Source organism: Lactuca saligna, chromosome 2 (genome assembly GCF_052625555.1).
Source record: "Lactuca saligna cultivar CGN05327 chromosome 2, ASM5262555v1, whole genome shotgun sequence".
Classification (NCBI taxonomy): Eukaryota; Viridiplantae; Streptophyta; class Magnoliopsida; order Asterales; family Asteraceae; genus Lactuca; species Lactuca saligna.
Window position 1 is genome coordinate 39,916 of NC_136418.1, and position 14,184 is coordinate 54,099.

The following is a 14,184-nucleotide window of genomic DNA, read 5'->3' on the forward strand; positions in this document are numbered from 1 at the left end:
GGGGCTCAATGTCGGGCGGGGCATGAAGCCGAGCAGGGCTCGATGTAGGGCGGGGTCTGAGGTCGAGTGGGACTCGATACCGAGCGAGGCCCAATGAAGGATGTATGGTATGTTGTATCTTGGGGAATTCACTAAGCTTTGTGTTTACGGTTTTTAGTTTATGTTGCAAGTGTTTTTGGTTTCAAAAGTAAGAGCTCGAGATAATCGTTGGGCACACACCACCTCGTTTCGTATTTTGTTATTCACTCTGATTTTATAGGTCGATTGATACACTTGTTTTATCAAATTTGTATTTATGATGTTTTTGGAATATTGTTTTTATTAAATTAAAATGACATTTTTGGGTCTTATATATATATATATATATATATATATATATATATATATATATATATATATATATATATACTAGTGAATTTGAGAGGACCGTGCTAAGCATGGCCCACGATGGGTGTTTTTGAAATTTTAAAAATGATGTACAAAAGGTAAATCAGATATAAAATGAAATATGCACGTCTTAATATTTCTTCCAGGTTAAAGTGTAATGCTATAAATGGTTAGAATTTTCAAAGTACATCGCCTTAATAGTTGTTTGTGTTCGCCATCTCATGTTATATTTCTTGTTGATAATTTACAATTTTGTCATAAATTGTGACGTATGTTCATATTGTAGCTTGGCGAGACCACTGGTGTATGGGCTAATTCATATTGTAGCTTGGCGAGACCACTGGTGTATGGGCTAATTCTGCATGAGTTTTGTTGCTGTTGTGGTAGCTGTTGGTAAGAAAAAAGCATATTAGATACTAAACTTATAAGTTACAGTTTTGCCAGGGCTTGACATTGACTATGGTACCTTGCAAGATAGAATATAAATATTGAGGTCTTTATTGTGAAAATTCCATAAATGCGTAGATAATAAATAAAAAATCAATACAATTTAAGTATGTTAGTCCATATATAGAAAATGAATGTAAGAAATTAGAAAATTAGGTGGTTATGTTACAATTGCATCAGTATATTATTGGTATTAGCATAATTTTTTGTAGAGATGCCCTTGTGGAAATATGGAGAGCTTAATGTTGATTTGATTAAACATCTAAAATGATAAATTAATTTCTCAAAGTGGAAGTTCTTACAGAAATGAAGAAAATTGCAAACAAGAAGAGTACATCGAGAGCATCATAATCAGTTAATTTAATTCTCTTTTTTCAGGCCGTTATAAAATTATCTATAACTCTAGTAGTTAATATCTTTTTATTGAAATTTAACAGTTACGATCATCTCCAAGCCCAAATTAGCATCAATCGGAAGTTAAATTTCCGTGTTTGCTTGCTAATCTACCATATTAACCTTTTAATGGAATTTACATATGTGTATCACAGAAGGTTCTCACATCAACAATACACTGATGTAGTAATGAATTCTATTAAAACAAGGAATGCTACTACTAGATACTTAATAGTTGATATGGTAATGAATATTATTATTAGATACGTAATTATTAGAGTACACTAACTGACCCAATAACCATGTTCGTCATCTTTCATACTTTAATTGCATGATCAAATAATGAGTCTTAACATTGGTTTTAGATTTGAATCTTAAATAATACATCTGTATCATATTTCAAAAACATGTAAAAAATAGGTTATTCTGAAAGGTATCTCTTGCAAGGTATACAAAGGGAGAGCCTTTTATTTATAGGTATGAAATATGTGTGCTTCAAACAAAAAACAATAGATGGTGAAATCAATAGATGATACTTAAAACCAAGCCGCCAATAAAGTCCAGCCACCGCCACAAAACATCCCTAAAACCATGACCTGCAAGTGTTGACTTCCATGAAAGAGAAAGAGAACTTACATCACAATAGTTGTTAACTCAACCATCCAATGGAAAGAACTCGGATTGATAAACACGGAAGAAGAATCATGAAATTTTAAAAAATAACAAAGTGAAGTGTAATATAAATGTAAGGAAATCGGAAGAAATTGGTAACTGAAAGCATCAGGCATATTTTCTTCTTTACCTTCAGAAGCGGGAAACAAATTAAGGAGCTAGCAACCAGCTTTGGGGGAAACCCCACCACCAAGAAGAAACCCCACCTTGAAGTCTTCAGGGTCAGCATGAGATCAGGATGACTGGAAGCAAGCAGACAGCTATCTTACCATGGATGGTGGAGGTGTGACAGAGCTGATGTTGTATAAGTTGAATGGCCTCCCACAAACGTCTTTATTGGAGGAAGGAAGCTGATGATTGACATAGACATAAGAGGATCTCGTTAGCATATAGGTAAGCATTGGGGGAAATGCTCCCACCAAGAAGAAACCCCATTTGTATATCCAATATTGAAGTCACTTGCAAAGATGATAGCAGTATGCGGCCCGTATGACCCGAACCGTTTCTGGTTACGTTCATTACTGGTGACTTCCATCAAGTAAATAAAATCATGTAATTATGTAATAATCTTATGTAGTATCTGAATCAATATATATATATATATATATATATATATATATATATATATATGTATATATATATATATATAACAAGAAACATAAGCAAAGAAATGCAAAAGATAACCAAAATTACAGTCATCTCATCTTTGAGGCATTTAGTCAAACACTTGTTAAGCAATAAGAATAAGTTAAATATTTAGGTGAATATCATTAGTAACTTTCATCAAGGAAAAAAGTCGATTTAGCAATCCAAAACTGACGGCCTCATCCGAATAAGAGATAAATCAAGAAAGAAACATGTGAGTTTCAAGAAATTTCATGATAATCATTATGTTATCCTTTAATATATTCAAAGAACTTTTGCTCGCTAACATATGGTGATTTATGTAAAAGTAGAAAAACATAATTCCAAATTTTCAGATTTTTACTCATTTGGATTCCAGTTAAAAACAAAGCTTAAGAAATTGGTTGATTTCACCCATTAGTTTCCTATTCTCCTCTCTATTAAAAAATGAAAATAGAAAAAGGAAGAGAATCAAGTACCTGATAGTACAGTTGTAAAAGCCAATCGACGTCCTAGGAAAAGCAAATAGCTAGATTTAAAACCCTTGTAATAGATAAAACAAATAAAAGATAAAAACATGTAATTAAAAGCTTAATGAACAAAAAAGAGTACCTAGAAATTCAATGTCATTTTCTAACCATCTCTTAGTAGAATAAGAACATGTTCTTCATAAACCCCAAATAAAAATAATAATAACCCTAAAAACAAAAGATGAATACTTTGAGCTAATTGTATCATCTTTAACTTTGAAAATCAACTCCCTACATTCCCCCTACTTCCATCCTCAACAAAAGATGTTTGAGAGAAGAGTCCTTTTGTTTATTGTAGTTACACACCAAAAATTGAAGATTAAAATTAAAGAAAAATATGGAAGGGGCATGTGTAAGTGTCGATGGAAGAGGAGTCACAATAATGACCATCAATTTACTAACCGAAGTCAGTTGTCAACGCGATGAGGTTAGGTGTTCCCGACAGAGGAAGGTCAGTTGTCACGGATGCCCGAAGTGCACGGTGACGAAGTCGTGAAAATGAAATTCACATCTTCTTCATTGCGGTTTGTTTTCTTGGAAAGCTGCAACGTGATCTCGATGGGAGGGAAAATAGATACACTGGAGAGATATGGAAGCAAAGAAGTGGTGGGGAAACTTATTAAGAAAGGACCTTAGTCTTCAAATGAGGTGGTAAACGAAGAAGGAGGTGGCAGAAAAGGGAAAGGGCATGAGAAAAGAAAGAGAATGACTCAGCTTGTTTGAGGCGGTGTAGAGGAGGCAAGCAGTTGACGCCGCATAAGTTAAGAATGGGGAAGGCGGTCTTTCTAACAACGCCGCCAACAAGGAAAACCCACCACCAAGCCTTCTTCCTCATGGTGATGTCAGGCTGACCAGAAGCAAGCACCAAGACACCTTTCATAGCCAAACGACGCCGTTTCTTTAATCCCAGTGTGTCGTCAACACTATTTTGGGCGGAAATGAGTTTAAGCACACAAAGAGACAAATTAGCTATAGGTGACGAAGGCATGAGAGCGGTCGGTGAGGAACTTCTGATAGACGTGGACTCGTTAATATTTCAGAAAAGGGTTTCACATATATATATATATATATATATATATATATATATATATATATATATATATATATATATATATATATATTTAATAAAAATCGGGTCCTACCTTATGTGGTCATACACTCTGTATTTAATTTTTTCATTAATAACCCTATGTTTTTTTTTTTTTTTTTTTGCTATGTTTACCCAAACCTCCACCAGGTCGGGTTGAATCACATGTTAAAATTTGGGCCTAAATTCTAGAGAAGGTAGGGTTTTTTTTTTTGGAAACAAGGGTTTAATCGTTGGTGTTCTCCCACTGCCGTTGACGAAGCCGCTGCCAATTTGGACGCCTCCTTCAGCAACTCCTACTATTGCAGGTAAGGGTTTCTTTCCCCCTAAAAAAACATTCCCAGCACATACATCGATATCTTCATCTCGTTTCATGTAAGTCGAAAAGCTGAGAGGATTTCACCGTCGATTCTGCATTCTCCTCCGCCTGCTACATCCCTCGACGTCTGCCCTTCCTCCTTGTGAGTAAATACATCCGAAATACAGCCGAAAATCGATTCTCAGTAAATACATCCATTTGTTCTTTTTCTTTTTCCCCTGAATTCGGTTATAAGTTCATATATCGTTTTTTTCCCTGAGTTCGACTATAGTGCATAAATATTTATATGTCTGTTCTTTATTCTTGTGTAATTTATCAATGTTGTGATATTTTTGCTGATAAAATATGAAATCTGATAATATTGCTGAAATCATATGTTTGTTGTTTGCTTGATGAAATCTGAAATGTGATAATGTTGATGAAATCATATGCGTTTTGCTTGTTCTTTTTTCTGAAATATGATAAGGTTTTGCTTATGAAGTCATATGCTTTGTTGTTTTGTTTGATGAAATATGAATATTAGCATGTAATGGATTCATTAAATGAAAGTACAATGGTATATCTTAAACACGTGGTGTCTATTATTGGAGAAGATTTCATACTCCACAAGCTTAGGGAGTTCATTAACATCAGATTTGTTATGGATTGAAGTAAATAGATTATAGTTTACACAAAAGGGTATTTTGGGCAATAAGTGAAAATTAACAAAAGAAGAGAAGATTTTTACTTTTTAGATATGTTTTAGGTTATACATGGAGTTTAATCATGTTGTACCTTTTTTATAGTTGAAAGAATCATGAAGCTCTTGAGTTGGAGCTTTTAATTGTTTTGGGCGCAACATTTAAGAAACAGGTTTGTCTTTTGTGATTTGAAATCTTTATTTTCTTGTATTATTGCAATGAGTTGCTTTGGGTATAATGAAGAAATGATAGTGTCATGTTTGATTTGGATTTATTTTTAATTTTCATTTATGTTTAATCTGAATTTTATATGGTGTTTGTGTATATATATATATATATATATATATATATATATATATATATATATATATATATACAATTATTCAAGATGTTGATTCACTTATTTTATAAACAATAAATTCAGCAAAAAATAACACAGAAGGGTAAAATGATCATTTTTATAATTCAGCAATGCAATTCAGAGGTTCCAACCAAACAACATTTGAAAATTCAGATCTTAAAAATTCAGACCCTCTTAGAAATTCAGACCTCTTAAAAATTCAGCTCTTAAAAATTCAGATCCTGCCAAACAGCCCCTTACTCTTGTTCTCTCTCACACACACTCCTACTCCTCTCGCACAACTCTCGTTCGCGTTCTCAACTTGGAGTTATATGCAAGAAATAGAAACGTGATTTCAGTGATTTATTAGTATAATGATGAATGATTTCTGACTAAAAAATACATTACCAAAGTAAATTGGTCTTTTTGTTAACTGGGTAACAGAACCCGACTTACCACTAACCCAATTAAACCAATTTATTACGGTTCGGGCCTAAACCACCTGATGCTCACCCCTTGTTTATGCATCTGTTTTCTTACAACAGATTCAAACACAATTCAAGAGATGAGAGGCATTGAGCTATCATTGAATCAAACACAGAAACTAAGGCTGCAAAGAGCACTCGAACTGTTGGAATCTCTGTCTTCAGGAACCAATTCTGATGCTTCCGTCACTGTGGCCGATTCTATCCCCGTTAACCAAGAAGATGGTGTTCTCAAGTAAATATAAACCCTAACTAATGTTTACTTTCCATATGCAAATGTTATATTGTGTGTTTTATGCGAATTTTGATGTTTATTTATGTACTGCATGTACCGATGCGGAAAAGTATGAGCAAGTACCAACTTTGTAATTACAAATCATGTCCATTCCCATCCTCATTTATCCTAATGTAGTCTTAGGAATCATGGAATTCGTGCGTTAAGCTTCAATTTTGAAATGATTTTTTTTCCTTCTTTTTTCCATATTGTAATATTTTTAGGGGTCATGGGACGACAGAGCTTGAGGGTGAGGTCGTGGCAACCGTGTGTGGAGTAATCGAACGTGTAAATAAATTGGTCTATGTTCGCACTTTGAGAGCTAGGTCATCAGCAATATATTTACCTGAATTTTTATGTTTCATAAGAGTGGAAGCAAAATGCTTAATGCTGAATCTTAAATTGGTGTAGGTATAAGCCTGAGGTTGGTGATATCATAGTAGGCCGTGTTATTGAGGCAAGTCCTAACTCGATTTACTGCTTCTGTTCACTTTAGTTTTATACCAATAGCTTAATCCGCCTGCATATATGCAATTCTTCTCAAGTGAAAAGATAAAATTTGTAGCAGTTGTGTTAAAATGTTTGATACAAGTGAGGAATGTGTTGTTAAGTTGATCAGTGGGTAGTTAGTATTTTGGTTAACAGAGTTTTGTTTTTCATGATATATATGAAGGTTGCTCCAAAGCGGTGGAGATTGGAGATTAATTTTAGCCAAGATGCGGTATTGATGCTTTCTTCAATGAATTTACCTGATGGAATCCAGGTATATATCTCCCACTATGTCATATGGTCATGTTAACGTGTATGAATGCTCTGTGAGCTTAGTTTTTTTTTTTGTTATAATGCGAGAAAGATGTATGATGTGTAGATTAGTGTACCTATCAACTTTGTTTCTTTGTTATTTCCAAACTTGTTTGGATTGTTGTGTTTTGTCTTTCTCATGACCATCCTTAAATTGGCAGAGGCGACGGACTGCAGTTGATGAGCTCAACATGCGTACCATTTTTGAAGAGAATGATGTCATCTGTGTAAGCCCATAAATCTCGTGCGTTTATTCATACAAGAAAGGCCTTTTTTTTTTTTTTTTTTTTTTTTTTTTTTTTAAACTCCATGTATTGTCCGAAATGAAGTGCTGTCCGGATAAATGATGTTTATAACATATCTGAGAAAAGACGATACACTTGGATAAAGTGGAAGAAACCAATAAATGAATGCAAGTTTATATAAAAGAGTTAGATTTGATTATTTTCCTGAATTTCTCTATTAAGTAAAAAAGAAACACTCACTTAGTTCAGTTCATTTTGTAAAAAAGAAAGAAACAACACTTTAGTATTCATTGTGTTATTTATACTCGATGAATGCCCCGATTAATCATTATGCTGTTTGTTGTAGGCTGAAGTCCGTGATTTCATGCGTGATGGTAGTCTACAACTGCAAGCAAGGAGCCAGAAATATGGAAAGGTTTGGCTTGCTTTACTATGTAACCTATGTGTTTATGTTGTCTTTTCTTGTCCACAAGTATGGAAAGATTCTAATTCCTTCCAAGAAATTTTTTCATTTTGTTAGCCTGTTGGTGTATCTTAATGGAAGATGAGTTTGGATGATGTGATTCTTTTTAGCTTAATGATTTAATGATGATGGTAATTTGCACGTGCAGCTAGAAAGGGGTCAGATGCTGACAGTATCTCCATATCTAGTAAAGAGGCGCAAACAACATTTCCATCATCTACAACAGTATGGAATCGACCTCATACTTGGTTGTAATGGCTTCATCTGGGTTGGTGAACATGTCGAAACTAAAGATAACATGGTAGAAGACGAACCAATTAAACCCCCAAACAAATCACAAACAACCCTTGAAGAACAAGAACAGACCTACACTCCATTAGAAACCAGGCAAAACATATGCAGGATTGCAAATGCTATCAGGGTGTTGTCAACATTGGGCTTTAGCATTACACTTGATGTGATTCAGGAGGTTGTTGATCTGAGCAGCTCCAAGGGCCTGAATATACATGAGATGCTTGCTGCTGAGTTTTCTGTTTTGGTTGCTGAAAGAGAAGCTGAGCGAAGAAGCTCCTCAAGCTCAACTCGAAGAAAACGATAAGATTCATATCTTATATAATCTATATGTATGGCTATTATATATAGTTTCTACTCCTTACTCCTTAATAGAAAACTAATCTGTATCATTACCATTGAAGGATTTATTGGATTGTGGAATGTGGATCAACTTGAATTTTTACTCCTTACTCCGTTACATTTCTATGTTTCTTCTAAAAAGTTATCCTTGAATCATCTGTTTCGTGCTAGAGTTTTGTTCAATGTGCTGTAAACAATTTTACATTTCTGTATGTTCGATTGTTGTTCAACTTTCAAATATTCTTGTCACTGATTATCCTTAGGGTTTTATTTTTCTGTTTGTGTTGAATTTGTGCTTAAAGTTTACAATTTGGAAGAGAAATAGAAAATATTAGAAGGCATAGCATAATTTCATGTGTTATCATAATTTTTCTTTTAGAAGTTACATTTCCATGTTTTTTGTACACAAATGACCGTGAATTCATCTGAATGCATTTGTAGTTTTGTTCTCCACTTTTGTGAACAAACCTAGTTTATGTATGTTCAATGCACAGTTCAAATTTCTCATATTTTTTGTAGTGTTTATCCTTAAGCTTCTTAATTTTCTGTTTATATTGCATTTATACCTAATATCATCAACTCTTAACGGTTAAGTCCATAACTATCATCATAACCGTTGCACTAAATTTTTTCTTGTAAACAATGAACCTGAAGTTCATCTGTTCTTCTGAGAATCCATTCATTGATCACTCAAACATAAACCATTTCTCACTATCCTATACGCATGAAATAAATCTTCCAAATTTGTAAATGGCAAACTTATTAGATAATAAAAAAAGAATACAGAGGTTTTAAAAGAGACTAATTACAGAAAGATTTAAAAAAAAAAAACACCTATCCTAAACAACCAACCAATCCACAACCACTGCCAATTCCATTTCTTCTAGATAGTCCCCCTCGAGCCCATGCTCCACTGATCAATAACACATTCCATACCCAAATTCCAGTATTCATCACACAGTCAAAGAAATTCTGCATACTCATAATGATCATAAACCAGTAACCACTCCAATAATTATTCAGTTAGAAATGAAAGAAACTCTCAACACCTAAATCCAATCCAAGAGTTGACATATGCCATAGTTGTTAAATGTTCCTTTCAGGATACACATCTAATTTCGAAGAATCAAAGTATACACATCCAATTAAGCAATTAAGAGAAGGATTAGATGCAAATACTATAACAGTGAAACTGTTTGGACCATGGAAGATCTTTACCTTTAGTGAGAACCCTAGCAATAGTGGTAGCGATTCAACAACTATAGAAGAACAATCGAGATTTGAGCATGGATTCTAAAAATCTTGAGCTTTAAACCTGTCGATTAAGAGCATGAGCCCAATAGGTGAACTCGTGAAGGTATCTGTCGATTGAAATTCTTGGTCGGCACTGTAGATGAAGGCAGTGAAGGAGGTGGGCGACGCTGGAGATGAAGGAGGTGGTCGGAGGCTGAAGCCAGAAGCGGATCAAGAGGGAGAGGACTGGAGTCTTGTGCAAGGAGAAATAAGGAGAAGGGTAGAGGCGTTTCTTTTTCTCAGTCAGCATTGTTTTTTGAATGACTCGGTAAGAGCAACATGGACCGAGTAAGAGTTTTGAGCGGTGCTATCAAACATTCTGATTCAGCTAAGTAACAGAGTTGTTAAGCTAATTAATTTTTTGGGTTTTTCACATATAGGTAACTATTTTTTTTTTTACACATCTAGGTAACAAACTTTTTGGAACTGTTAACATATGATCATTATGACCTACTGTAGCAGGTTACATCCAGCTACAACAGATCATAATGGTTATATGTGAACAGTTTTATCAAGTTCGTTATCTAGATGTGTACAAAAAAAAAAAAAAATAGCTACCTAAATATGAACAAAACCAAAGGTAAGAGTAAATTACATGAATGGTCCCTATGGTATAGGGGAATTTGTGCATTTGATCCCTAACTTATTCTTTTTAACTCGGATGATTTCTACTGTTTATTTTAAGGTAATTAACTTTTCGGGTTTTTCACATATAGGTAACTATCTTTTTTTGTACACATCTAGGTAACAAACTTTTTGGAACTGCTCACATATGACCATTATGACCTGCTGTAGCAGGTTACATCCAGCTACAACAGATCATAATAGTTATATATAAACAGTTTTATCAAGTTCGTTACATAGATGTGTACAAAAAAAAATAGTTACCTAAATATGAACAAAACCAAAGGTAAGAGTAAATTACATGAATGGTCCCTATGGTATAGGGGAATTTGTGCATTTGGTCCCTAACTTATTCTTTTTAACTCGGATGGTCTCTACTGTTTATTTTTGTTGTGCGCTTAGTCCCTGTCTTACCTAAAAAGACTATTATGCCCTTATTAATTTATTTTTTTAATTAATTTTCTTATTTATGTTTTTTTATATGTTTAAAAAAATTAATAGACCCCACATATCTGTATCTCCTCACCGTAAATCTGAAACGATATTTGAGAAATTTAATTTGGATCCCACCGGTCACCATCCCATCTCACATCCTCTTTAACCTCTATTTTCTTTCAATCTTTAGTGACATGGAAGTCTTCATCATCCTTTTTTTTGGTCATTCAACTCTGGCGAACAAACACCATAACCCACGGTCTCTTCACTTTATTGGGTTGTGGTGTTGGTTCGTTGAAGTTGAAGGACCGAAAAAGAATAGATGATGAAGACTTCATTGTCATTAAATATGAAAAAGAAATAAAAGTTTAGGATGATGAAAGATAGGATGGTGAGGAGATACAAATATGTGAGGTCTATTAGTTTTTTTAAACATATAAAAAAAATACATAAATAAGGAAATTAATTTAAAAAAATTAAATTAATAAGGACACACTAGTCTTTTTAGATAGGATATTGACCAAACGCAACAAAACAAAACAGTAGGGACCATCCGAATTAAAAAAATAAGTTAGGGACCAAACGCATAAATTCTCCCAAACCACACGGACCATTCGTGTAATTTACTCTTACTTTTGGTTTTATTCATATTCGGGTAACTATTTTTCTTTTGTACACATCTAGGTAACGAACTTGTTGAAAGTGTTCACATATAACCATTATGACTTACTGTAGCCGGAGGTAACCTGCTACAGCAGGTCATAATGGTCATATGTGAACAGTTTCAAAAAGTTTGTTACCTAGATGTGTACAAAAAAAAGATAGTTACCTACATGTGAACAAACCAAAAAGTTAATTACCTTAATTAGTCTTATTCACATTCAGACCTGGCCCTCTTACTGGACCCAGTAAGAGCCTTATCAAACAAGCCCTTAGCTTATTTACTCGATAGGTTGAAATTGTCACCTCTACTTTTGTGATTATCCAAATATAAAGAGTGTTGTTAAATTGACATCCTTTAGACACCTTATAAACATTTTTATTAAAAATCCACTAATAATTAACTATTTATAAATTAATTTTTCAGAAAACATTGCAAATTCAACCAATAAAAATATCTTAAAAACCAAATAAGGTGTCTATATGTAAAAATGGACGTCTTATTAATCAACCCTGCCAATCCACTACCTTTAGCCTTTAGGAATACAAACCCTTGATTTTAGGCATTTTCTTTTTCTCCGGTCTATATATCAAGAAGTTGCTTTTATGGATTAAAGTTAGTGAGGTTGGATTGACCCAAAAACACCTTCTGTCCAATTTTCAATATGACAAATATATTAAATATTATATAGTTTTTAAAATACTAATTTAATTATTTTTACAAATAATTAATAATTTTTAAGCATTTGAACATAGATGAGATGACTTTTACTTATTTGACATGTTTTCTTTTAAGCTAATAGTTAACAGTTTTGGGCTGTTAAAAACAAAAGAATCTTATGCAACCCATTTATGGGTTAATGACCAAAGCTGTGATATCTAATTCTAGTCATCATAGGGAGTGAAGTATAAGTATAGTAAAAAATTTCTCGGACATCTTTGGTTTTACTCTCATGAGTCATGCTCTTTTTAAAAATTAATTTCGTCAAAATGGTATTATTTGGATCCAAGATAGGATACCTAATAGAACTTCAACTTAATAAATGAGAGTAGAAGTCAGGTCAAGGAAAACAGGCTAAAAATCACAAGCCAACAGATTCCAACTTCCAAGCTCACCAAGAGAAGCTTAAACAACATTTGCGATTTACCCACCCAAAGGCCTATCACATGAGGGTAAATCGCAAGGTACCATCAATAGTTTTTTTGGGCGTGCCAGGTTTTAAACCCTTTACCTTCCTTTAAGAATGGCACCCTTCATCTACTTGGCTCCCCTTACAGGGACAACAATGATAATTTTGAGCCCCTATAAGCCTTAAATTGTGGGCTACCACCATGGTTTTAAGTTGGTCAAGAAGTTATTGGGCTATTATGTAACTTTGGGCTTTGGCCTTTGGGCCTCGGGTGTTACACGTAAGTAGAAGTATATAAATATCTTGTTCTCATCCTTTGTCTAAAAGGGTGTGTCCTTATAATGATGATCAATAAAGATACAAGAAAATACATAAAGAAACACCATTACAATTTTAACTTCTAAAACCTGTTTTAGACATTGATTTGCATAACTGTTCACTAATTTGTGAGTACTATTTTCTGTCATCGATTATGAAAACTAATACATGGGAGAGACAAAAATAAAGTGACATAATGTAAGATATGGTACATACCTCATAATATTTTGAGATCATGTAGGCTCCATTAAATCCGTTCTTATGCTAGCATAATCAATATGCTACAAGTAGTCTTCATCACTATCCTCATCAAAATCAGACATGATTTTGGGGTCCTAAGTTCATGTATGCTAGTTTCTAAGTCATAGGTAAGCATTAGAAGGGTTTTGGGCTTCTAAACCCACTTATGGGTGTTTACAGTTTTTTTTTTTTTTTTTTTTTTTTTTGGGGGGGGGGGGGGTGTTCCTCAGCCATAAACACATGATTTTGAGGCTTTTGGATGATTCAATCACGAATTTGCATGCATACCAAGCTAAACAACAAGTTAGGAAGGATTACTTACAATTTTGGAGCTTGAAAGGGACGTTTTTCGATCAAAATTCGACTTGTAGAGAGAGAAGCTTTAGAAGTGGGGAAAAAGCTCAATTGAAGGTCACTCAACCCTTATATAGGGTTTGAGTTTGCGGCCAGGTGGGGATCCAACCGATCCCGACGTTAAACGGAGTTCATGGTCGTACCCGATTAAATGGTCGTAACCCGAATTGGTCGTAAACTAAAAATTTTTCCAATGAATTCGAGGGTGTAATACGTGTTTCTATTTAGTTTCAACACTTATGAAGTCATAATAAAAGTCTCAATTTAATTTGCCTAATCCAAAATGTGAAATAGATCCTCTTGACAATATTCTCTAGGGCTTAGAAAGATGTAGAAAAGGCCGAAAATCAAGACCTAGATAATGAATAGACAAGTTTTCAACTTTGTACCTCTAACAAGCTGGAAATATGCTCAAAACTCTGGCTCTTCTTGTTCCCCTTAGATCTTACAAGCCACTTTCTTCTTCTTCAAGCTTCAAATGCACAATATAACACCACAAGGCTCAAGAACACACTAAAAATGACTAGGGTTTCGATATGAGGTCTTCAGGGAGCATAAGGGACGATGGAGGCTGCAATAAGGCGGTTAAATAGGGTGCAAACCCTCAGATTTAGGGTTTCACTCACACAATACCTACTCGCTGAGTCAGCCTTTCGACTCGTCGAGTAGGTCACTTAAAATGTCTTCGGGTCCCAACTCTACTCGACGAGTTGGGCCTCCAACTCGTCGAGTCCCAGACAAAAATACATA

The 14,184-nt window shown here is 34.2% G+C and overlaps 1 protein-coding gene and 2 long non-coding RNA genes across 7 annotated transcripts; 1 reads left to right on the forward strand and 2 right to left on the reverse strand.

The window, feature by feature from the left end:
* Window positions 1-1,570: 1,570 nt before the first annotated feature.
* On the reverse strand, window positions 1,571-4,067 carry LOC145030553 (uncharacterized). Its single transcript, XR_013676611.1, has 4 exons — window positions 3,456-4,067; window positions 3,136-3,221; window positions 3,003-3,035; window positions 1,571-2,249 (listed from the first exon to the last, which is right to left on the reverse strand). It is a non-coding gene; the product is annotated as an uncharacterized LOC145030553 (long non-coding RNA).
* Window positions 4,068-4,292: 225 nt separating this feature from the next.
* On the forward strand, window positions 4,293-8,490 carry RRP4 (ribosomal RNA processing 4). 5 transcript variants are annotated; one of them, XM_078978907.1, is made up of 10 exons: window positions 4,329-4,448; window positions 4,521-4,601; window positions 5,245-5,311; window positions 6,025-6,199; window positions 6,463-6,564; window positions 6,650-6,695; window positions 6,912-7,001; window positions 7,201-7,266; window positions 7,631-7,699; window positions 7,896-8,490. In XM_078978907.1, exons 4-10 carry the CDS (start codon window positions 6,045-6,047, stop codon window positions 8,343-8,345), a joined length of 978 nt encoding a protein of 325 aa, XP_078835033.1. In that variant the 5' UTR covers window positions 4,329-4,448; window positions 4,521-4,601; window positions 5,245-5,311; window positions 6,025-6,044; the 3' UTR covers window positions 8,346-8,490. The 5 variants fall into 5 exon arrangements, with proteins under 5 accessions (XP_078835032.1, XP_078835034.1, XP_078835033.1 ...); XM_078978906.1 differs by having other exon boundaries at window positions 4,293-4,601; XM_078978908.1 differs by lacking the exon at window positions 4,521-4,601 and having other exon boundaries at window positions 4,326-4,448.
* A 633-nt stretch (window positions 8,491-9,123) lies between these two features.
* LOC145030555 (uncharacterized) lies at window positions 9,124-9,960 on the reverse strand. The gene is made up of 2 exons (XR_013676612.1): window positions 9,599-9,960; window positions 9,124-9,352 (listed from the first exon to the last, which is right to left on the reverse strand). It is a non-coding gene; the product is annotated as an uncharacterized LOC145030555 (long non-coding RNA).
* Between the last annotated feature and the right edge of the window lie 4,224 nt (window positions 9,961-14,184).